Below are 15,050 nucleotides of genomic sequence, written 5' to 3'. Positions count from 1 at the left end.
CCTCAACCTTAATTAAATTAGAGCAATAGCCCTTCAGCTAAAAATCCATTATTATTGATCCCTCAACTTATTAAAATGTGTAACTATAATATTTTTTCATTAATTTCGTCAAAATTTTATCAAAATAAGTTATGTTAGAATACCCATTTATATAATTAGAGTCCTCAACTCATCAAAGTGTGTAATTATTATCATTTTTGTCAACTATGTCAAAATTTTTGTTAAAACGAGTTATGTTGAAAGGACCATTGCTACAATTGAATTAAAATTAAGAAACAACTTCTCCAATTGAATTAAAATTGAGAGATCAATGGTAATCTGCACGTTTTGATGAGTTAAAAAAATCAATGATAATGAATTTTTAGTTGAGAGACTATTGCTCCAATTAAGTTAAAATTAAAAAATCATGACTACAATTTACTCTTTAATTTACTCTTTAGTGTTTTTATACTAAGAAAACAAAATGAGGGTTTGTATACCCTAACAAGAAAAATGCTAAGTCTCTCTTTCAAAATGAGACTTTGAAAACTCACTCAACAATTTAACGATAATTTTTATATCAATCAAACGAGATGAGAAACAAAAATTGATATTAATATGTAAAGTGATAGAACTAATAGAGAATTTCACCTTGAGATAATCTTTTTAGCATTTCTCATACTAACAAAACGAGGGTTTATGTTCCCTTTGAATCGGTAGTTTGCAAGTGTTTTTTAACTATGAAATGGAGTTTTGAGTAATAATTTACTTGCGAGGAACACTAAATAGATAGCGTAAAAAGGTAGATTGAGGTAGAGAGAGGAGAGAAGACATTGTAATCATAAAAAGAAAACACCACTACTCATGAACAATAATTAATGAACATAATTAAAGTTAAGTAATTAGATTATAAATAGAGAACCCAGAAAGATTGAAAGATCATCATCCATCCTCTCTCAATACACACACTAACAAACAGAGAACAAAATATCAACAGAACATTAATGTAGCTTTCTTTTCTTCAATCTTTGTTTTAGTTGGTTGGGTTGCTGCGGAAGGATCCCAACGCCTTGAGCGCCGCCGCCCTCAGAATGTACTGGTGGTACGCCGCCGCAGCCAGTGCTCCCACAAATGGTCCGACCCAGAAGATCCACTACAAAAAAAAAAAAAAAGTAAATAAAATAAAAACTCAAATCAGTTGAAAACTCAAAATATCATCAGAAACACCTCAAAAGCGGCATGAAGTTTTTATTCTTACGTGGTCATCCCAGATTTTATCGTTGTTGTAGATCACAGCAGCGCCGAAACTCCTTGCTGGGTTGATTCCAGTTCCAGTAATGGGGATTGTTGCGAGGTGCACAATAAACACAGCAAACCCAATGGGCAGTGGAGCCAAAACCTGCAAACCCAGCACAAACCGACCATACATCAGCTAAATCTCTAAGGCCCAAAAACCAGAAACCATAAATATATGGAGGTTGCTGAGAGACTTACAGGCACGTGGGAGTCGCGTGCGCTCCTCTTGGGGTCGGTGGCCGAGAAGACGGTGTAGACGAGGACGAAGGTGCCGATGATCTCAGCTCCCAGAGCTGTGCCCTTGCTGTAGCCACTAGCCACAGAGTTGGCGCCGCCGCCGACGGAGTTGTACTTGTGCTTCTGGAAGGCCTTGACCAGCCCAACGCCGACGATAGCTCCCAAGCACTGGGCCACCATGTAAGCCACGGCTCTGATGAGCGAGACCTTGCGGGCCAAGAAAAGGCCAAAAGTCACAGCTGGGTTAATATGACCACCTGGAAAACACCAAAACGGCAAACCCCATCAGGAATCAAGCACCAAAAGGATAAAAATCGACATGGGTTTTGAAGATTAAGCTGAAAAGCAGGTGGGTTGTTGGTAAGTTTACCAGAGATTCCGGCGGTGCAGTAGACAAGTACGAAGATCATGCCGCCGAAGGCCCAGGCGATGCCAAGAAGGCCAACGCCGCCGCAGTCCCCGAGTGAGTTCTTGTGGCCGATGACGGTGGCTACGGTGATGTAGAGGAAGAGTAGGGTGGCGACGAACTCGGCGATGAGGGCCCTGTAGAAGGACCACCGCCTGAGCTCGTCGAAGTCGATGAGGGGAGCTGGCGGTGGGTCGGTGTAGTCCTTCCCATGGTGGTGGGCTCGTCCCTCCTCGCTCACTTCCTTGGACATTTTCACAGAGAGGTGGAGAACTCAGAAAGCGCTTGGGGTTTTTGACGGAGAGAAGAAAGCTCTGGAGGTTTTGGGAGAGCGAGGTGCTTGGGGGTGTCTTTTAAAGAGCAGGGGAGGGAAACGGTACATTAATGGATAAGGTCTAGGGTTTTTGGAGAGAGAAAGTGTGAAGGGGAAGGTGGGACCCAGGGGGTACAGCAAGACCATGTGACTGTGTGGGGGAGTGACGGAGGGAAGGGGTTTGGGGAGGTTACGCTGATGGGTGGGTATTGGGTAGGGCCAAAGAAAGAAGTCAGCCTGGCATCCAACTAGGTCACGCCCTACAACGGTCATATGTTGCCCACTCTCTCCCATTTCTCTTTCTCTCTCTAAAAGGTTGTGGGGTTTTCTTAATTTATCTGATGGAGGAAGAGAGCATTTGGTTTGGGATGGGACCATTTTTGTATGGGTAATGATAAGCAAATTAAATTTGAAAATTAGATTTATAAATTAAACAACGTATCATCAGTAAGAATAAGTACATTTATTAACGTATAAATAAGAAATCAATCATCAATTTTTATATTTTTTAGTTTTCAAAACTTTGTCTGGAAATTTAATCCCCCTAACATTACTTTTTTTTTTTTTTTTTTTATACTGGTGGGTTTAGGGTTTGCTTTAAGAGTTGGGAGCAGGCATGCAGCATTCTTCCTTGAACCAATCATTCAGCTCAAGAGAATGTGGTTTATGTTTTTACTTATATTGGTTTCAATGCTTCAATTCAATGGCTAAAACTTGAATTAGCTAACTAAATATTGAACCATGTTTATGGGTCCAATACATACTTTATTTTGGTTACTTGAGATTAAGAACACATCCAAATGATGACTAAAAATATGATAAATGCGTGAAAATTTTAGGATTATTTTTGCTTGCAGTGCATCAAGCTTCGTAGGCCCGTCGACTAAACAAGACGAGAAGAACTTTCATTTCACGAGTGTATAACTCCTTTCTTGATCTTTTTTCGTGGTGGACGTACAAGGAAAATATATCCAAATCGAGGACATGCAAAACTAGTTAGCTATTGTCTTGCGCATTGAACATTTATTAAACATCGGATTGAGTTTGCTTAAATTAGTTGGAAGAATATTTAAGACCTAATTTGAGTGGATCAGAAGAACATTCACAAGTGAGATTAAGTTCATGTGGGTTCACCACGGAACATGTGTCTCCCATGGAACATGTGTTTAATCAACACAGAAGATTTGAGCTGGACATGCATTCTCTTTTGAATTAATTATTTTTTGGCCGACGAGGACTTGAGTTGAAATGTTGTGGACCTTATGCAGAAAAACAAAAGAAAGTATAATTTTCTTTTATTTGATAAGAATTCATGTGCAAGGATCGAGATGTCGTGTAGCCTGGCCTTCATCGGTCATGTCATCCCATCCATTTAAGTTGCAGGTAGTGATTTGGTGCACTCACGAGCATCGTCGATGATGTCTGTTTGGAAGGTACTTGATCATTACATCGTGGAACATGCATGGCCCTCTTTTTTTATACCCAAAGTACCCTTTATGAGTTCTAATAAAATGAACATTATTTTGAGATGTGAACAATCTTCCCAGCCATCTTGTAATTGTTTAAAAGTCGTTCCCACAAAACTGCAGTGATCATTATTTTTTCTCTTGTAAATTTTAGTGTAACAAGAAAGAGAAGATAGTTTGATTTGCATATATACAAGCTTTTTAAGAGAAGGGATCTTAATTTTTTGACTAAAATGAGAATTAGTTGGAGGTTCCACTTTACATCGAACTTTAATGATTCGAATATTCTATTTTATAAGTAATGATTCATAGGTCATTCTTGTAAAAATTCAATTCAATCTGAAACCTTGGTCTATTTAATTGTTATGATGAAATTTTAATGTTTCTTACAATATGGTGTTCGTCAATTTTTTTAAATTCAATTAGATATCTCAAATATTTCTGAGTTGACAAATATTTTGCAAGAACGATCTATGACGTGCAACTTTAAAACAAACGAAAAGAATCGTTGAAGTTCAACGTAATGTGAGCCCACAACCAATCTTTATTTATAAAAAAAAATTAGAATCCCTCCCTTCAGAGACTTTATGCATGTATAAATGAAAAGGAAAACTAATGAAAAGAGCTTAGTAGCTAATGAAAAAGGCTTGAAAACTTTGAGTTTTAACGATAAGGACAAAATAAAGGATAAAGTGAATAGTATCAAAATTTATTTTTTAGTGTAAAAATATGATTTTTCATTAAAATGAACAGTATCGAGAACTTTTCGTTAAAATTTTCTAAATGAAAACCATACGAGTGTTTCAAGATATTCTTTGCCTAATTTTCGAAATAACATATAGTTCAATAAATTTATCTGCTATGATTATTTAACAAGGAAATATTTCTTTAAATGGAACTGTGGTTCAATTGTGGGTATTTTCAGTTGTTCGTGCCATGGTCATGTGTCACTTAGATTGTTGTTTTGCTACAGTTTGTTCTAAGAGAATACGTTTGCTCACCCTCTTAAAGAATGGTGACGCTCATTATTTTATTTATTATTAAATAAATTCATATTTTGAAATTTGTGTAATGTATATACATAAATTTTAAAAATTTCACTCATCTAACAAAAATAGAGAGGTGAGCATTCTCATTGTTTGAGAGTGGCGAACATTATTATCACCTTAAAATGGTGAGTAAAAATACAGTTTTGTTAAAAAAAAAAAATTATATCAGCCACTCAATACTATGATCTGGTGGTATTCCTTCTTACTTGAAAGTGAGAGGTCTTAAGTTCGAATCTCACAGATGACGAATTCGATATCAAATTACACTACCTATTATGTGGCTTAACCGAACTATTTCTCTCCTTAATGTAAAATATCAATGTTCTCAAAAAGAAAAGAAAAAACAAAAAGAAATTATATCCTTATTCTTCATGCTCCCATGGTCACTAGTAAGATAGGGGGGGGGGGGTGGTTATGATAGAGTTAGTGGAATTGTTTTCGTTCGCTTACATCCGATTTAACCAAGAAAATAGTTCAACACTAAAATGATGGAAAGTAAGTTAAATCTCACCAAATTAAGAATAATATGATTTAATTTTGTTTTTAACGAGAAAATAATTTAAAACTACAAAAAAAACACCGGTGGACAAAATGCCACGTGGTTTGTAACTATAACGGCTAGACACCTCCAGAGCATTCTTTACTCAACCGTTACATGGGGAACGGAACGCAAACCGGTCAGATTTTTCAGTGTTGGTGGCTGCCAGTGAATCTGTGGGCCCCGTAGAGGTTAGGACCCACGCCCTTTACAAAGGTTCCTGCTATTTTCCGAAGAGATGAGATTGAGTGATTGACAGAGAGAGGAAGCTGTGTCTCGTTTCGATGCTTTGATCATCATTCTTCCTTCCGTTTTACGAAAATGTCCAACTCCCTTGCTAATTTCCCAAATGTTCGATTATTTAATTGATTATTAATTTTTTAATAAACGATATTATCTACATTAAAATAAAAAGTAAGTTATGTTTTACAATGAGTTAGTAATAATGTAGTTTAAATTCTTCTTTAACAAGAAATGAACCTAAAACTTCTTTCTTACAAGTAAAGAATAATAATACTAGATTATAGTTTTAAATGGTTAAATAATCATTACCTTAGAGCCAAAAAGAAAAACGAAAAAAAAGGGAAAAGTGCAATTATTCATACTTAACTCAGATTTAGCTTCTTATAATTGATGTCATACTTTCTTATTTGTAGATCCCATGCAACTAGAGTTTGTGCGGTTTTTAAACGATTTCCATAAAGCTTGGTCGTTGTTGTGGATCATGTAGCCAGATTTTATCTTTATTTTTTTTAACTCGTTCATGAAACACCCCAATCCGGAATGCACACTTGGATACCCGAATCGAACTATTTTGGTCGACACCTGAAATGTGACAAAACCATAAAGTAAGATGATGTGGAAAAATGTGAATAAATTAAAACCTAAAATAGCTATAGTAAGAGGACGTGGTGTGGGGAGGGGTCCTAATTCAAGAACTCGCTAATTTACGTTCTAGTAGGACATGCTACACGTTCACATATGAGTCCTAATAGCCTAATGAAAACTAGGGACATGTTTGCACCTACTCTGAATCCGAAATGGGCGTAAATGGTGTATGTGAACATACATGTAAAGCTGGTCCTTCATCGGACAGTACAACTAAGGGTGACACTGTGCATACATTTAATAATGAGCAGATAAAATCACAAGCATGTACATTCAACAGTTTATACTCGTAAAATAATGATAAAATAATTAAGTTAAACATGGCATGTCAGACAAACAACACAAGCACAAGTGCAGAACTATAGTATAATACTGCCTTTAAAAAAACACCAATTTACAGATACTTCGTCGGCAAAGAGACACTCAAACGAGGAGGAATGGGTTCACTTATGCAACTGCACGGCACCCAAGCAACTTCATTAAACAATTTAATTTGGCTAAACAAAGTGTAAAATTACAATCAGCACGATAAAATATCTAAGGAAAGTCCAAAGGTAATGCATATAGGAGAGCATGTTTTTTCAGCTTTTCTGATGATGAAAAGGAATAAATCGATTAAAGTAAAAAGGTTAAAAGATGGCATCGTGTGGCTGTAGGAAATTAGCATCACTCTGTAAGTGCAGCTGCTTATACGAAATTAGCAAATAAATAAAAACACCAACACAGTACATCACAGCATGCAGCACTCTGTTGTTTTCTTGCATCGTGTACAAGTGCTTCATGCGAAAAAAAGTCAAAAGCCGGAGAACAATTTACATGCAAAAAATTCATCATCAAATGCTGTTTGAATTCGATAATCGAATGACATGTATTAGAGATTTAAAAATATTATTGTTTTATTAAACCGGAACGTTACAATAATTATGAATCGTTTCACTTAAATCACTCTTCTCAAACTGAGCTTGTTGATGTAGTGTAACTAAGTTTTTATAAAAAGCCACTTAAAATTTGAACACACCAAACTCCAGTGGCTCTTGACTAGGTACGTACATTCCTTAATTCGATGGAATCTGAACAGACGATTTGAATATATGTAGCGAAGTTTTGAGAAAGGGACACCCAACTTGAAATGTTGTCAAATCATGAATTTATATAGGGACATTTTGTTGGCATTAGGAAAATTACAGGTTCAGGGGCCCCCCATTGTTTTGATCTGATCTTGGTGGAAGCTTGTAAGAGGGAGGAAACAAAAATCGGAGATTGTGCCAACCAACAGGTAACACAAAACTGCCCAAATCTAAGTTGAGGATTTTGGTTTTAGTTACTCAAGGTTAAGGCACAAAGTTACATTTACCTCTTCTTTCTCCTTCATCGTGTAGGTACACTTATATGAAACAAAACATTATGTGTCGACATAAATTTAAATTACGTACTGAATATCAAATAATTGAGTTGAGATATTAGCACTTTAACGTCTCTTGATTTGATACGAGAGGCTTCATGAATAATGATCATTGCTAACAGTTTGATTTTAATTTAGGGTAGGATAATCTATGAAGGAATCGGATATTCCCATCCACACCCTTCTGTTTGATTAACATACAGATGTCGATTAATAAATAGAAGTTGGATAATTAGACATATGTGGACCCTTTAATCATGATGCTTAGAACACACGGCAGACTCATCACAGACATCCTTCTAGATACAAATCCCAATATAAAACGGGACGTTATTTTCACACCCATTTTAAGCTTCGAACACATTCCATTTAATTCTTACTGTTGATTCCGTTTAAACTTTTCAATCCAATGGCCATAAATAGAAAGGGGTGCGTGAGAAGCTAAAAATGCTGTGTGAAAACAACTTCCGCATAAAGCAAATCAATATATAATATGATCAATAAGTATATTACCATATAATCTAGGGGTGTGATATCCACACACCCCTTTTTACTTCTCCCACACCTTTTTGGTTTTCGGCCGTCAGATCGGATGAATTGAAGAAGATCAACGGACAGAAATTAACAAGGGGTGTGTGAGAAGTAAAAAGGGGTGTGCTATACACACCCCTATAATCTACAAGATTGGATAACATTCAGAATTTCAGATACAGTAACCTAGAATCATATCTAAAAAGTTTGGCCGCCCAAAAAAGGTTTAACCCAACCAACTCCAAAATTTCTTGTGTAAGATTTAGATAACACACAGAAGACATTACTAAACTTGATTTAGTTGTTCCAAAATTTCCTGCATATGTTAAGCAGCACACGATATGGAGCAATAGTTCTTGTGCGGTTAAGCGACTGCGTGAACTTTAGCCGGGCAGGGGATATGTCAAGCATCAATCTCGGTTGTGAAGTATACAGCAACAACGCCTGCAATGAATGTGGCTGCGAAAAACGTAACTCTCTAACCATGAAACAGAATCTGCTCCATTCTCGAAACAGTATAAGTTAGAGTCCGGTGTCCACATCCTGAGCAAACCATGCATGAAGATAATGTGAAGAACAACTACAATGTAGATACCCAATCAAGTTTTCAAATCGAGGACAAGGATCCGAAAGGTTTTTATGCATGGATGGTGCCAAATAACCGTTTCAATTGTGCACAAACCGTGTTATGATCCAATGAACCTGTTCAGACAAGAAAAGTGTAAGCATAAATTAATGGTGTGGTTGTGTATAATGTGCATTTCAGCGAAATAAGCTACCTATGGATACTTACAATGTTATTTTGAGGATCGGCCAAGTAGAATCCTTGAATCGCAATAACAGCTAGGTTGGAAGTTACCACAACAAAAATAGTCAAAGAATGTATTCCCATCCATTCCAACACATATGTCATGCATCTATAACCGTAAACATCTACCTGCAAGAGAAAGCAGGTAGTAGCATGCTTATCAATCAGGTTGTTATTAATGAACGCTCTTAGCTAAAAACTTGGATCGATGGAACTTGTTATACCTTAATTGAAGAGTGACGAAAGATGCGAAAAAATAACTAGTTTGGTGCCAAGATTCATTTATAAGAATCACGGGCATTTGAATATTGTGTGAGAAATTAAAATCTGAAATTCATTCTAAGCTATGCAAGAACAAAACAAGGTTGCCCACCATGAAATTTGTTTTAAGCTCTTACCATCCTCCAAGAATTATCTGTATAAAAATTAAGGGTGCTATTTTTGGCACTCCAAAAATCTCATTGTGCACCGCAAACTTTTTATATCTAGAAAGAAAAATACACTTATGAGTGCACAATTAGATTTTTGGAGTGCCAATAACAACACCCAAAATTTATACTGTTTAACTAGGAGTCCAAGCTTAAATTATTTACTTTTATGTAAATTTGCTACATTTAGTATTATAACCGGAAATTTAAAAAGGAAATACCAAATCTCAGTTAGGGAAGGTGAGCATTATATTCAAGTTACTAACCAAAGACGGCAATTTAAAGCAAGAAGCATTACAAACTCTTCGAATACTGACCAGCAGATACAGAGCGCAAAATGTGATTCCCGCAGATGCAGAAGTAATTAGCATATAACTGATAGTATACAGAGATTTATTTACAGGAATGCCTGAAAATCAGAAATGAAAGAAGTGCAGAAAAGTTAGTGCTAGAGCGCATCAGAGCTACCTCAAATCAAAACCACATACTAAAAGGTTGAAATTCAGCTCTGAAATGTATGTTTTTTCTGAAATCATCCTAGCAGAACAATTTAGTTGTAGCACCAGTAGAGTTCAAGGAAAGAATAATAGTTAGACTACATACCTATGAATGCAAGAAACAAACCAAGGACAAACATTAAAACTGAAGAGAAGAACCAAATGTTCAGGCGCTCTTTGTGGTCCTGACAATGTCAAACAGAACTGCTAAGTAAATGGCCAAAACAATAAAAGCTTGCATGGAGTTTAGAGATGTAGACAAGATAGCGTGGAATTCGTGAATCAGTACTTCTCATATGTTACAAATACCACAGAATGGAGTTCAACACAATTTTAAGACCGTTCTAAGGTTTTTATTCATATTGTGTCAACATAAGAAAGTTCCTATTTTTCTTAGGTGAATAATGAAATTCATTCAATATGTGAACAGGGGTATACCTGTATGTGTGCAAGTATGTGACCATATTGAAGTCCAATTATGCATGTCACTGCAGCTGTTAGGGAGCTGTGAGAACATGGTAAGAATGTCAACAGAACCTATTTGTTATTAGCTGAGATGAAATACTGCAGCACGAAAAAATATCAATATCAAAGAAGAGGAGCCGAATGAGCAATGGATGACAGTGACTGCCTACAAGTCACAAAGTAGGCTGAAGATGATGTTTTTATAGGTTGAGCCAATAATTGGGACACACTTCCCACATCTACCATTGTCTTTGTTATTTCAATCTTTTAAGACGATTTGCAGTTATGCTTTTGATATGAATTGAGAACTATTGTCATGGATTCTATCCAGCAGTATATGGAGTGGCCGTAAACGAAACAAGATGTTGACATGGACGAGTGAAGCTATAGGTTACAATATATCAAAGGGTTTTTAAGAATTTGGAGGTAGCACCAACTGCAGGTTCAATCAAAATAGAAAGCAATGATTAGAAGAGAATATGAAAGTTAATGTAAGTGGTCTAAAACACTATATGACAACTGTATAATTTTATTACTTGCATAAATTCAAAAACATCATCCCAGCTGAACATATTGGTGATGCTACCTTATCTAAGTATATTGGTTACACAGCCAAGTCATTCTATTGACTAAATGTTCACGATGTCCCTGAAGGCTGATATATATACTGATCATTTAGTCATGACCCACTACTTATGTGTACACGATGAATTGGATAATTTTCCTTGGCTTTACAAAAGCTACGCTTTGAATTGTTCTGAAGTTAGCACTAATCACTAAATAAAACTGTGAATATGGTAGAATAGAGTTAGATAAGCCACCTTAAAATACCTTCAGGATCAAAAGGAGTATGACACCATGAAGGTGAACTCTCTGGAACCCGACCATCAGCAGAGACATTGCATTCCTGTAAATCATAATTTCTCATAAGGCACTAGTCACTCACATGAAGAGTAAATAATAAATGCGCAAGGCTAAGCTACCTTCAGGTTCCTGTAAACAGGTTTCAAATATAGATGATCAAAACCCAGAATATAACGATCAATCATCCTAGCAGAATTACAGGCAGGTCCAAGATCTCCTCTTACAGAACATTTCACCTACATTAACGTAATTAGAATGGAATGATTGGACTAAAGTAAGTCATGCTTTTCAACTAAAGAAATGTTTACTGGAACAAGGTGGATATGGATCCCTTACTATGACTTTTACCATAAAATCTATACCAATCTCAACTTGACAATGAAAACATTCAACTGGAATATGGGTATCTTGGTATGGAGATAATAACTTCTGAGAAAAATAACATGTTGTGTATGTTCTCCCTATGCATAAATACATACATGTGCATGCAAGTGTGGAAATGTAACCATACTGTTATTTCTGTGCTTTAAGCATGAGATCAGCCAGAAAAATCCTTGAAAGACAGCAGGGCAATAAAGGGTTATAGGAAGAAAGCAGTTTTGAAGATTCTATAGTTAAACGCCTTCTCCGCTCCATAGTTCATAATCAAATAGAGAAATCAGCAGAAGGCCGTCGTACCCAGTGCACAAGGCTCCCACTTTACGCAGGGTCTGGGAGAGGTGAATGTCGGCTAGCCTTACCCCCATTTTATGGAGAGGCTACTCCCAAGTCTCGAACCCGAGACCTACCGCTCATGGACGAAGGCACTTGCCATCGCACCAAGTGCGACCTCTAGAAATCAGCAGAAGGCAACAGGGGAAAAAAGTTTAGGAAGAATCAAAGTGATGAAGATTCCATGATGTAAACATTAGCTCATTTCCATACTCTAAGCATTGATTAATTTACCACTTTAAAGTTATTTATTAACCTCTCTAAAAAAAAGGTTATTGATTAATAGAAGAGAAAGAAAGTTATCAGTCATAGCAAGAAATAACACATTAAAAAGAAGGAAAGAAGTTCTAAGCATGGTCTCTCACCACATAAGTAGTAGTAGCATTAGAGGGAGGCAAAGAGGATGGTGTTGATGCTTTGAATTCCCAATCTGGAACATACAAACCATACAGTAACCCAGCATATATTGCTGATAATGAAAAGATGACACACCTAAGAAGTAGAAAACATAAATTGACACTACATTAGATGAGAATAAAGTTTACAAAGAAAAAGAAATGTATGAGAAGAAGATTACATGATCCAAATATTTCTTGGACATTACTGCAGTTGCTTTTCATTTTAGATAAGACAGTAGTGCAAAGCTAAGTTGAACATTTAACTTTTTGGAGTATGTATTTGGGGAACAGGTATAACATCACTGACCATCTATGTTATTATAAACCACACCATAAATCACAATGGATGTCCTAGTGATTTCATGTTGATGATGTCCTAGTGATCATGGTGATGATGCTGATGACTCCAAATAAAGCTCTATGGTAAACCTATAGTATGCAAGAATGTAAATCATCTACTTGAAGTGTTTACAGGAGAACAACCAAGGAAATCAGATAATGCTCACAGACATACATTCACACAACCATCGACCTTCATGTTCCCCAAATTTCTTGGAGAAAACACTTGGGGTTTTCTTAGGTAAAAATCTTACAGAAAATACATATTATATGCACAGTTACTCATTCCTTTTGTTGAAACCTACCAGTGCCAGTAATAAGTCCTGAAAAATCCCACCTCCCCCAATGTCTGGCGTGAAAGCCAGATCTCGCATAAAGCTGCCGCAATATATCCAATAGCTATCCTCTGGATAAAAGTCAAAATAGAACTGAAAGTTAACTACAATATAGTTAAAAATTAGGAGTAAAAAATATATCCGGTTAGAATTTCAACTATAATAATTATTAAATTCATACTACTAAAGGAGGCAGCTATCTAATGTGATCACCCTATGTAATTGACTCAATCATCAAATGGAAAGTTAAGGAGAGCAGTAGACATATGAATCATTACTTTATTTATTTTTATTTTTTATTTTGAGAAGACTATGAATCATTACTTTATGAAATGTTAAATACAGATTTTTCCAATGTATTACATATGGGAATTGGCCACCCAATTACACGACTCACATCCTTAACACTTTTCACTTGGTGATGTATATATCCCCAATTATTCTAATTCTAACATGAAAAGTAGTTCAAACATATTGGAATGAAAAACTTATGCACCTGCAAAATGCCAAACCACCGTATTCTTTCAATGTCAACTCCATAAGTCAAAGATGCTACTCCATGGAAATAACCACCTGAAATGACATGGACCATGCACACTTGTTATTCCAGTAGCACTAAATTTTACATGACCACTAAGACCAAGAATACCACAATAGAACTCCAACTGCAGGATGAAAAATGACGTAGGAGATAAAACTCCATATAAGAAATTTGGGAAATGAAAACAGTTTATCTCGGTTAAAAGTTATGTAATTGGGTAGATGATGCTCCAAAGTGTTTCCAGTTATGCTAAACCCCATCATTTTCATAGAGCATATCTTCGGTTATGCACGGCATGCTCATAGAAGAGCTTAAACGGATTTATAGAAAACATTACCTTGAAGCAGGACGCCTAGAAGAAAAAGTTTTACAGCCTTAAACACCGCCTTCCATGTAGCTTCTACTCTGTTTGTCACTCTCTGTTATTGCCAATCAAAAGTAAACCTTTCAAATTCTATAAATTCATAATCTAAACTTTCTATTCCATTCACAATCTAAACTTGAAATTCAAAAAAAGAAGTTGGCGATTCCAATGTAGAAAAAACTAAACCTCCATTAACTCTATAAGTACCTTGTATACAAGAGCAAGAGAAACGCCGGCGATGAATAAAAAGAAAGGCATAACAAAGTCAGCCAAATGGAGCCCGTTCCATGGGGAGTGAGCGATAATCGGAAGAATTGAGCCGCCGTAATCAACTAGCATCATCAGCTGAAATTCAAGCAATGTAGTATAAATTCAAAATTCGTAACCAAAAGAAACTAACTTCAATCAAGTGTTGGTTCCTGAGATTATTCCAGAAAGAAAATTGACCAGAAAAAAAAAAATTGAAATCGAAAACTTTCAGTAGCTCAGCAGAGTTGAGATAATATGTTTCCGATCAAAATTTACAAAAAAAAAAAAACGAAAGAATAAACATGTGATTAGTAAGAGTTAAGGAGTATCACTCTCTGCACTACTCGTTTTCCCGCATTTTCTAGGCAACCAAACAGTTTATGGTAAAAAAAAGTCAACGCGTTTAATTAAAAGATTAAATTTTCAGAACCTGAAGCTAAAAAATCAGAAGTAGAAGAGAGCTTACGAAGACGCAGAGGCCGCGGAACACATCAAGAGAGGCGACGCGTGGAGGCTTCGGACTGGCGGTCCCGGGACCGTCGTATGCGGTTAGCAGCGGCGAGTAATCAGCCATCGTATCGGCCGAGACGCGCCGATGTCGGAGCTTCGGTAAAGCTGTGTGCTGAGGGAGAGTGGGGTGCGAAGTGTATCGTCTTTATTTGATGGGAAAAGGAAAACGACGAGGAGGTTAGTGCGTTTTTGCCATTCGATGGGGACCACGACAAGAAAGTTGAACCGTCGACAGTAACGTATCCTAGTGTGGCTCTAGGGTCCAATGCTGAGGTGGTGCGATATCATTGGCAGGAGGATGGAGGGGCTTACAACGACACGGTGTCTTATTCGTATTTGGTCGCTTATTGGTCGAGGGAGGTTCCAACCTTTCAAAATGGAGCGGGGGGGTTTTATGTGGGTCACCTTCACCTAACGATATATAATCATATTAATG

General features: G+C 36.6%; 2 protein-coding genes across 5 annotated transcripts; both read right to left on the bottom strand.

Moving 5' to 3' along the window:
- Positions 1–858: 858 nt before the first annotated feature.
- On the bottom strand, positions 859–2,270 carry LOC126622488 (probable aquaporin PIP2-8). The gene is made up of 4 exons (XM_050291290.1): positions 1,883–2,270; positions 1,474–1,769; positions 1,238–1,378; positions 859–1,132 (listed from the first exon to the last, which is right to left on the bottom strand). Exons 1-4 carry the CDS (start codon positions 2,169–2,171, stop codon positions 1,013–1,015), a joined length of 846 nt encoding a protein of 281 aa, XP_050147247.1. The 5' UTR covers positions 2,172–2,270; the 3' UTR covers positions 859–1,012.
- Positions 2,271–8,039: 5,769 nt separating this feature from the next.
- On the bottom strand, positions 8,040–14,767 carry LOC126622487 (uncharacterized). Of its 4 annotated transcripts, none has more exons than XM_050291288.1 (13): positions 14,571–14,766; positions 14,063–14,200; positions 13,829–13,910; positions 13,447–13,523; positions 12,921–13,021; positions 12,244–12,370; positions 11,287–11,403; positions 11,135–11,210; positions 10,277–10,332; positions 9,945–10,023; positions 9,659–9,750; positions 8,899–9,042; positions 8,040–8,807 (listed from the first exon to the last, which is right to left on the bottom strand). In XM_050291288.1, the coding sequence occupies exons 1-13, from the start codon at positions 14,676–14,678 to the stop codon at positions 8,772–8,774; spliced, it is 1,233 nt and encodes a 410-aa protein (XP_050147245.1). In that variant the 5' UTR covers positions 14,679–14,766; the 3' UTR covers positions 8,040–8,771. The 4 variants fall into 4 exon arrangements, 3 of the variants coding, with proteins under 3 accessions (XP_050147245.1, XP_050147244.1, XP_050147246.1); XM_050291287.1 differs by having other exon boundaries at positions 10,277–10,343; positions 11,125–11,210; positions 14,571–14,765; XR_007623527.1 differs by lacking the exon at positions 8,040–8,807 and having other exon boundaries at positions 8,902–9,042; positions 9,945–10,042; positions 10,277–10,343; positions 11,125–11,210; positions 14,571–14,767.
- Between the last annotated feature and the right edge of the window lie 283 nt (positions 14,768–15,050).

Source organism: Malus sylvestris, chromosome 5 (genome assembly GCF_916048215.2).
Source record: "Malus sylvestris chromosome 5, drMalSylv7.2, whole genome shotgun sequence".
Classification (NCBI taxonomy): domain Eukaryota; kingdom Viridiplantae; phylum Streptophyta; class Magnoliopsida; order Rosales; family Rosaceae; genus Malus; species Malus sylvestris.
Note: the sequence above shows the minus strand (reverse complement) of the source record. Positions and strands in the feature narration are given on the sequence as shown.

Coding starts and splice junctions, on each gene's coding strand:
- LOC126622488 (XM_050291290.1), bottom strand. CDS start 2,171: ATGTCCAAGGAAGTGAGCGAGGAGGGACGAGCCCACCACCATGGGAAG. Junction 1,379..1,473: donor CACGCGACTCCCACGTGCCT/GTAAGTCTCTCA, acceptor CTGGGTTTGCAG/GTTTTGGCTCCACTGCCCAT. Junction 1,133..1,237: donor ATAAAATCTGGGATGACCAC/GTAAGAATAAAA, acceptor TTTTTTTTGTAG/TGGATCTTCTGGGTCGGACC.
- LOC126622487 (XM_050291287.1), bottom strand. CDS start 14,678: ATGGCTGATTACTCGCCGCTGCTAACCGCATACGACGGTCCCGGGACC. Junction 13,524..13,828: donor TCTAGGCGTCCTGCTTCAAG/GTAATGTTTTCT, acceptor ATGTCATTTCAG/GTGGTTATTTCCATGGAGTA. Junction 13,022..13,446: donor GGTGGTTTGGCATTTTGCAG/GTGCATAAGTTT, acceptor ACTTTTATCCAG/AGGATAGCTATTGGATATAT.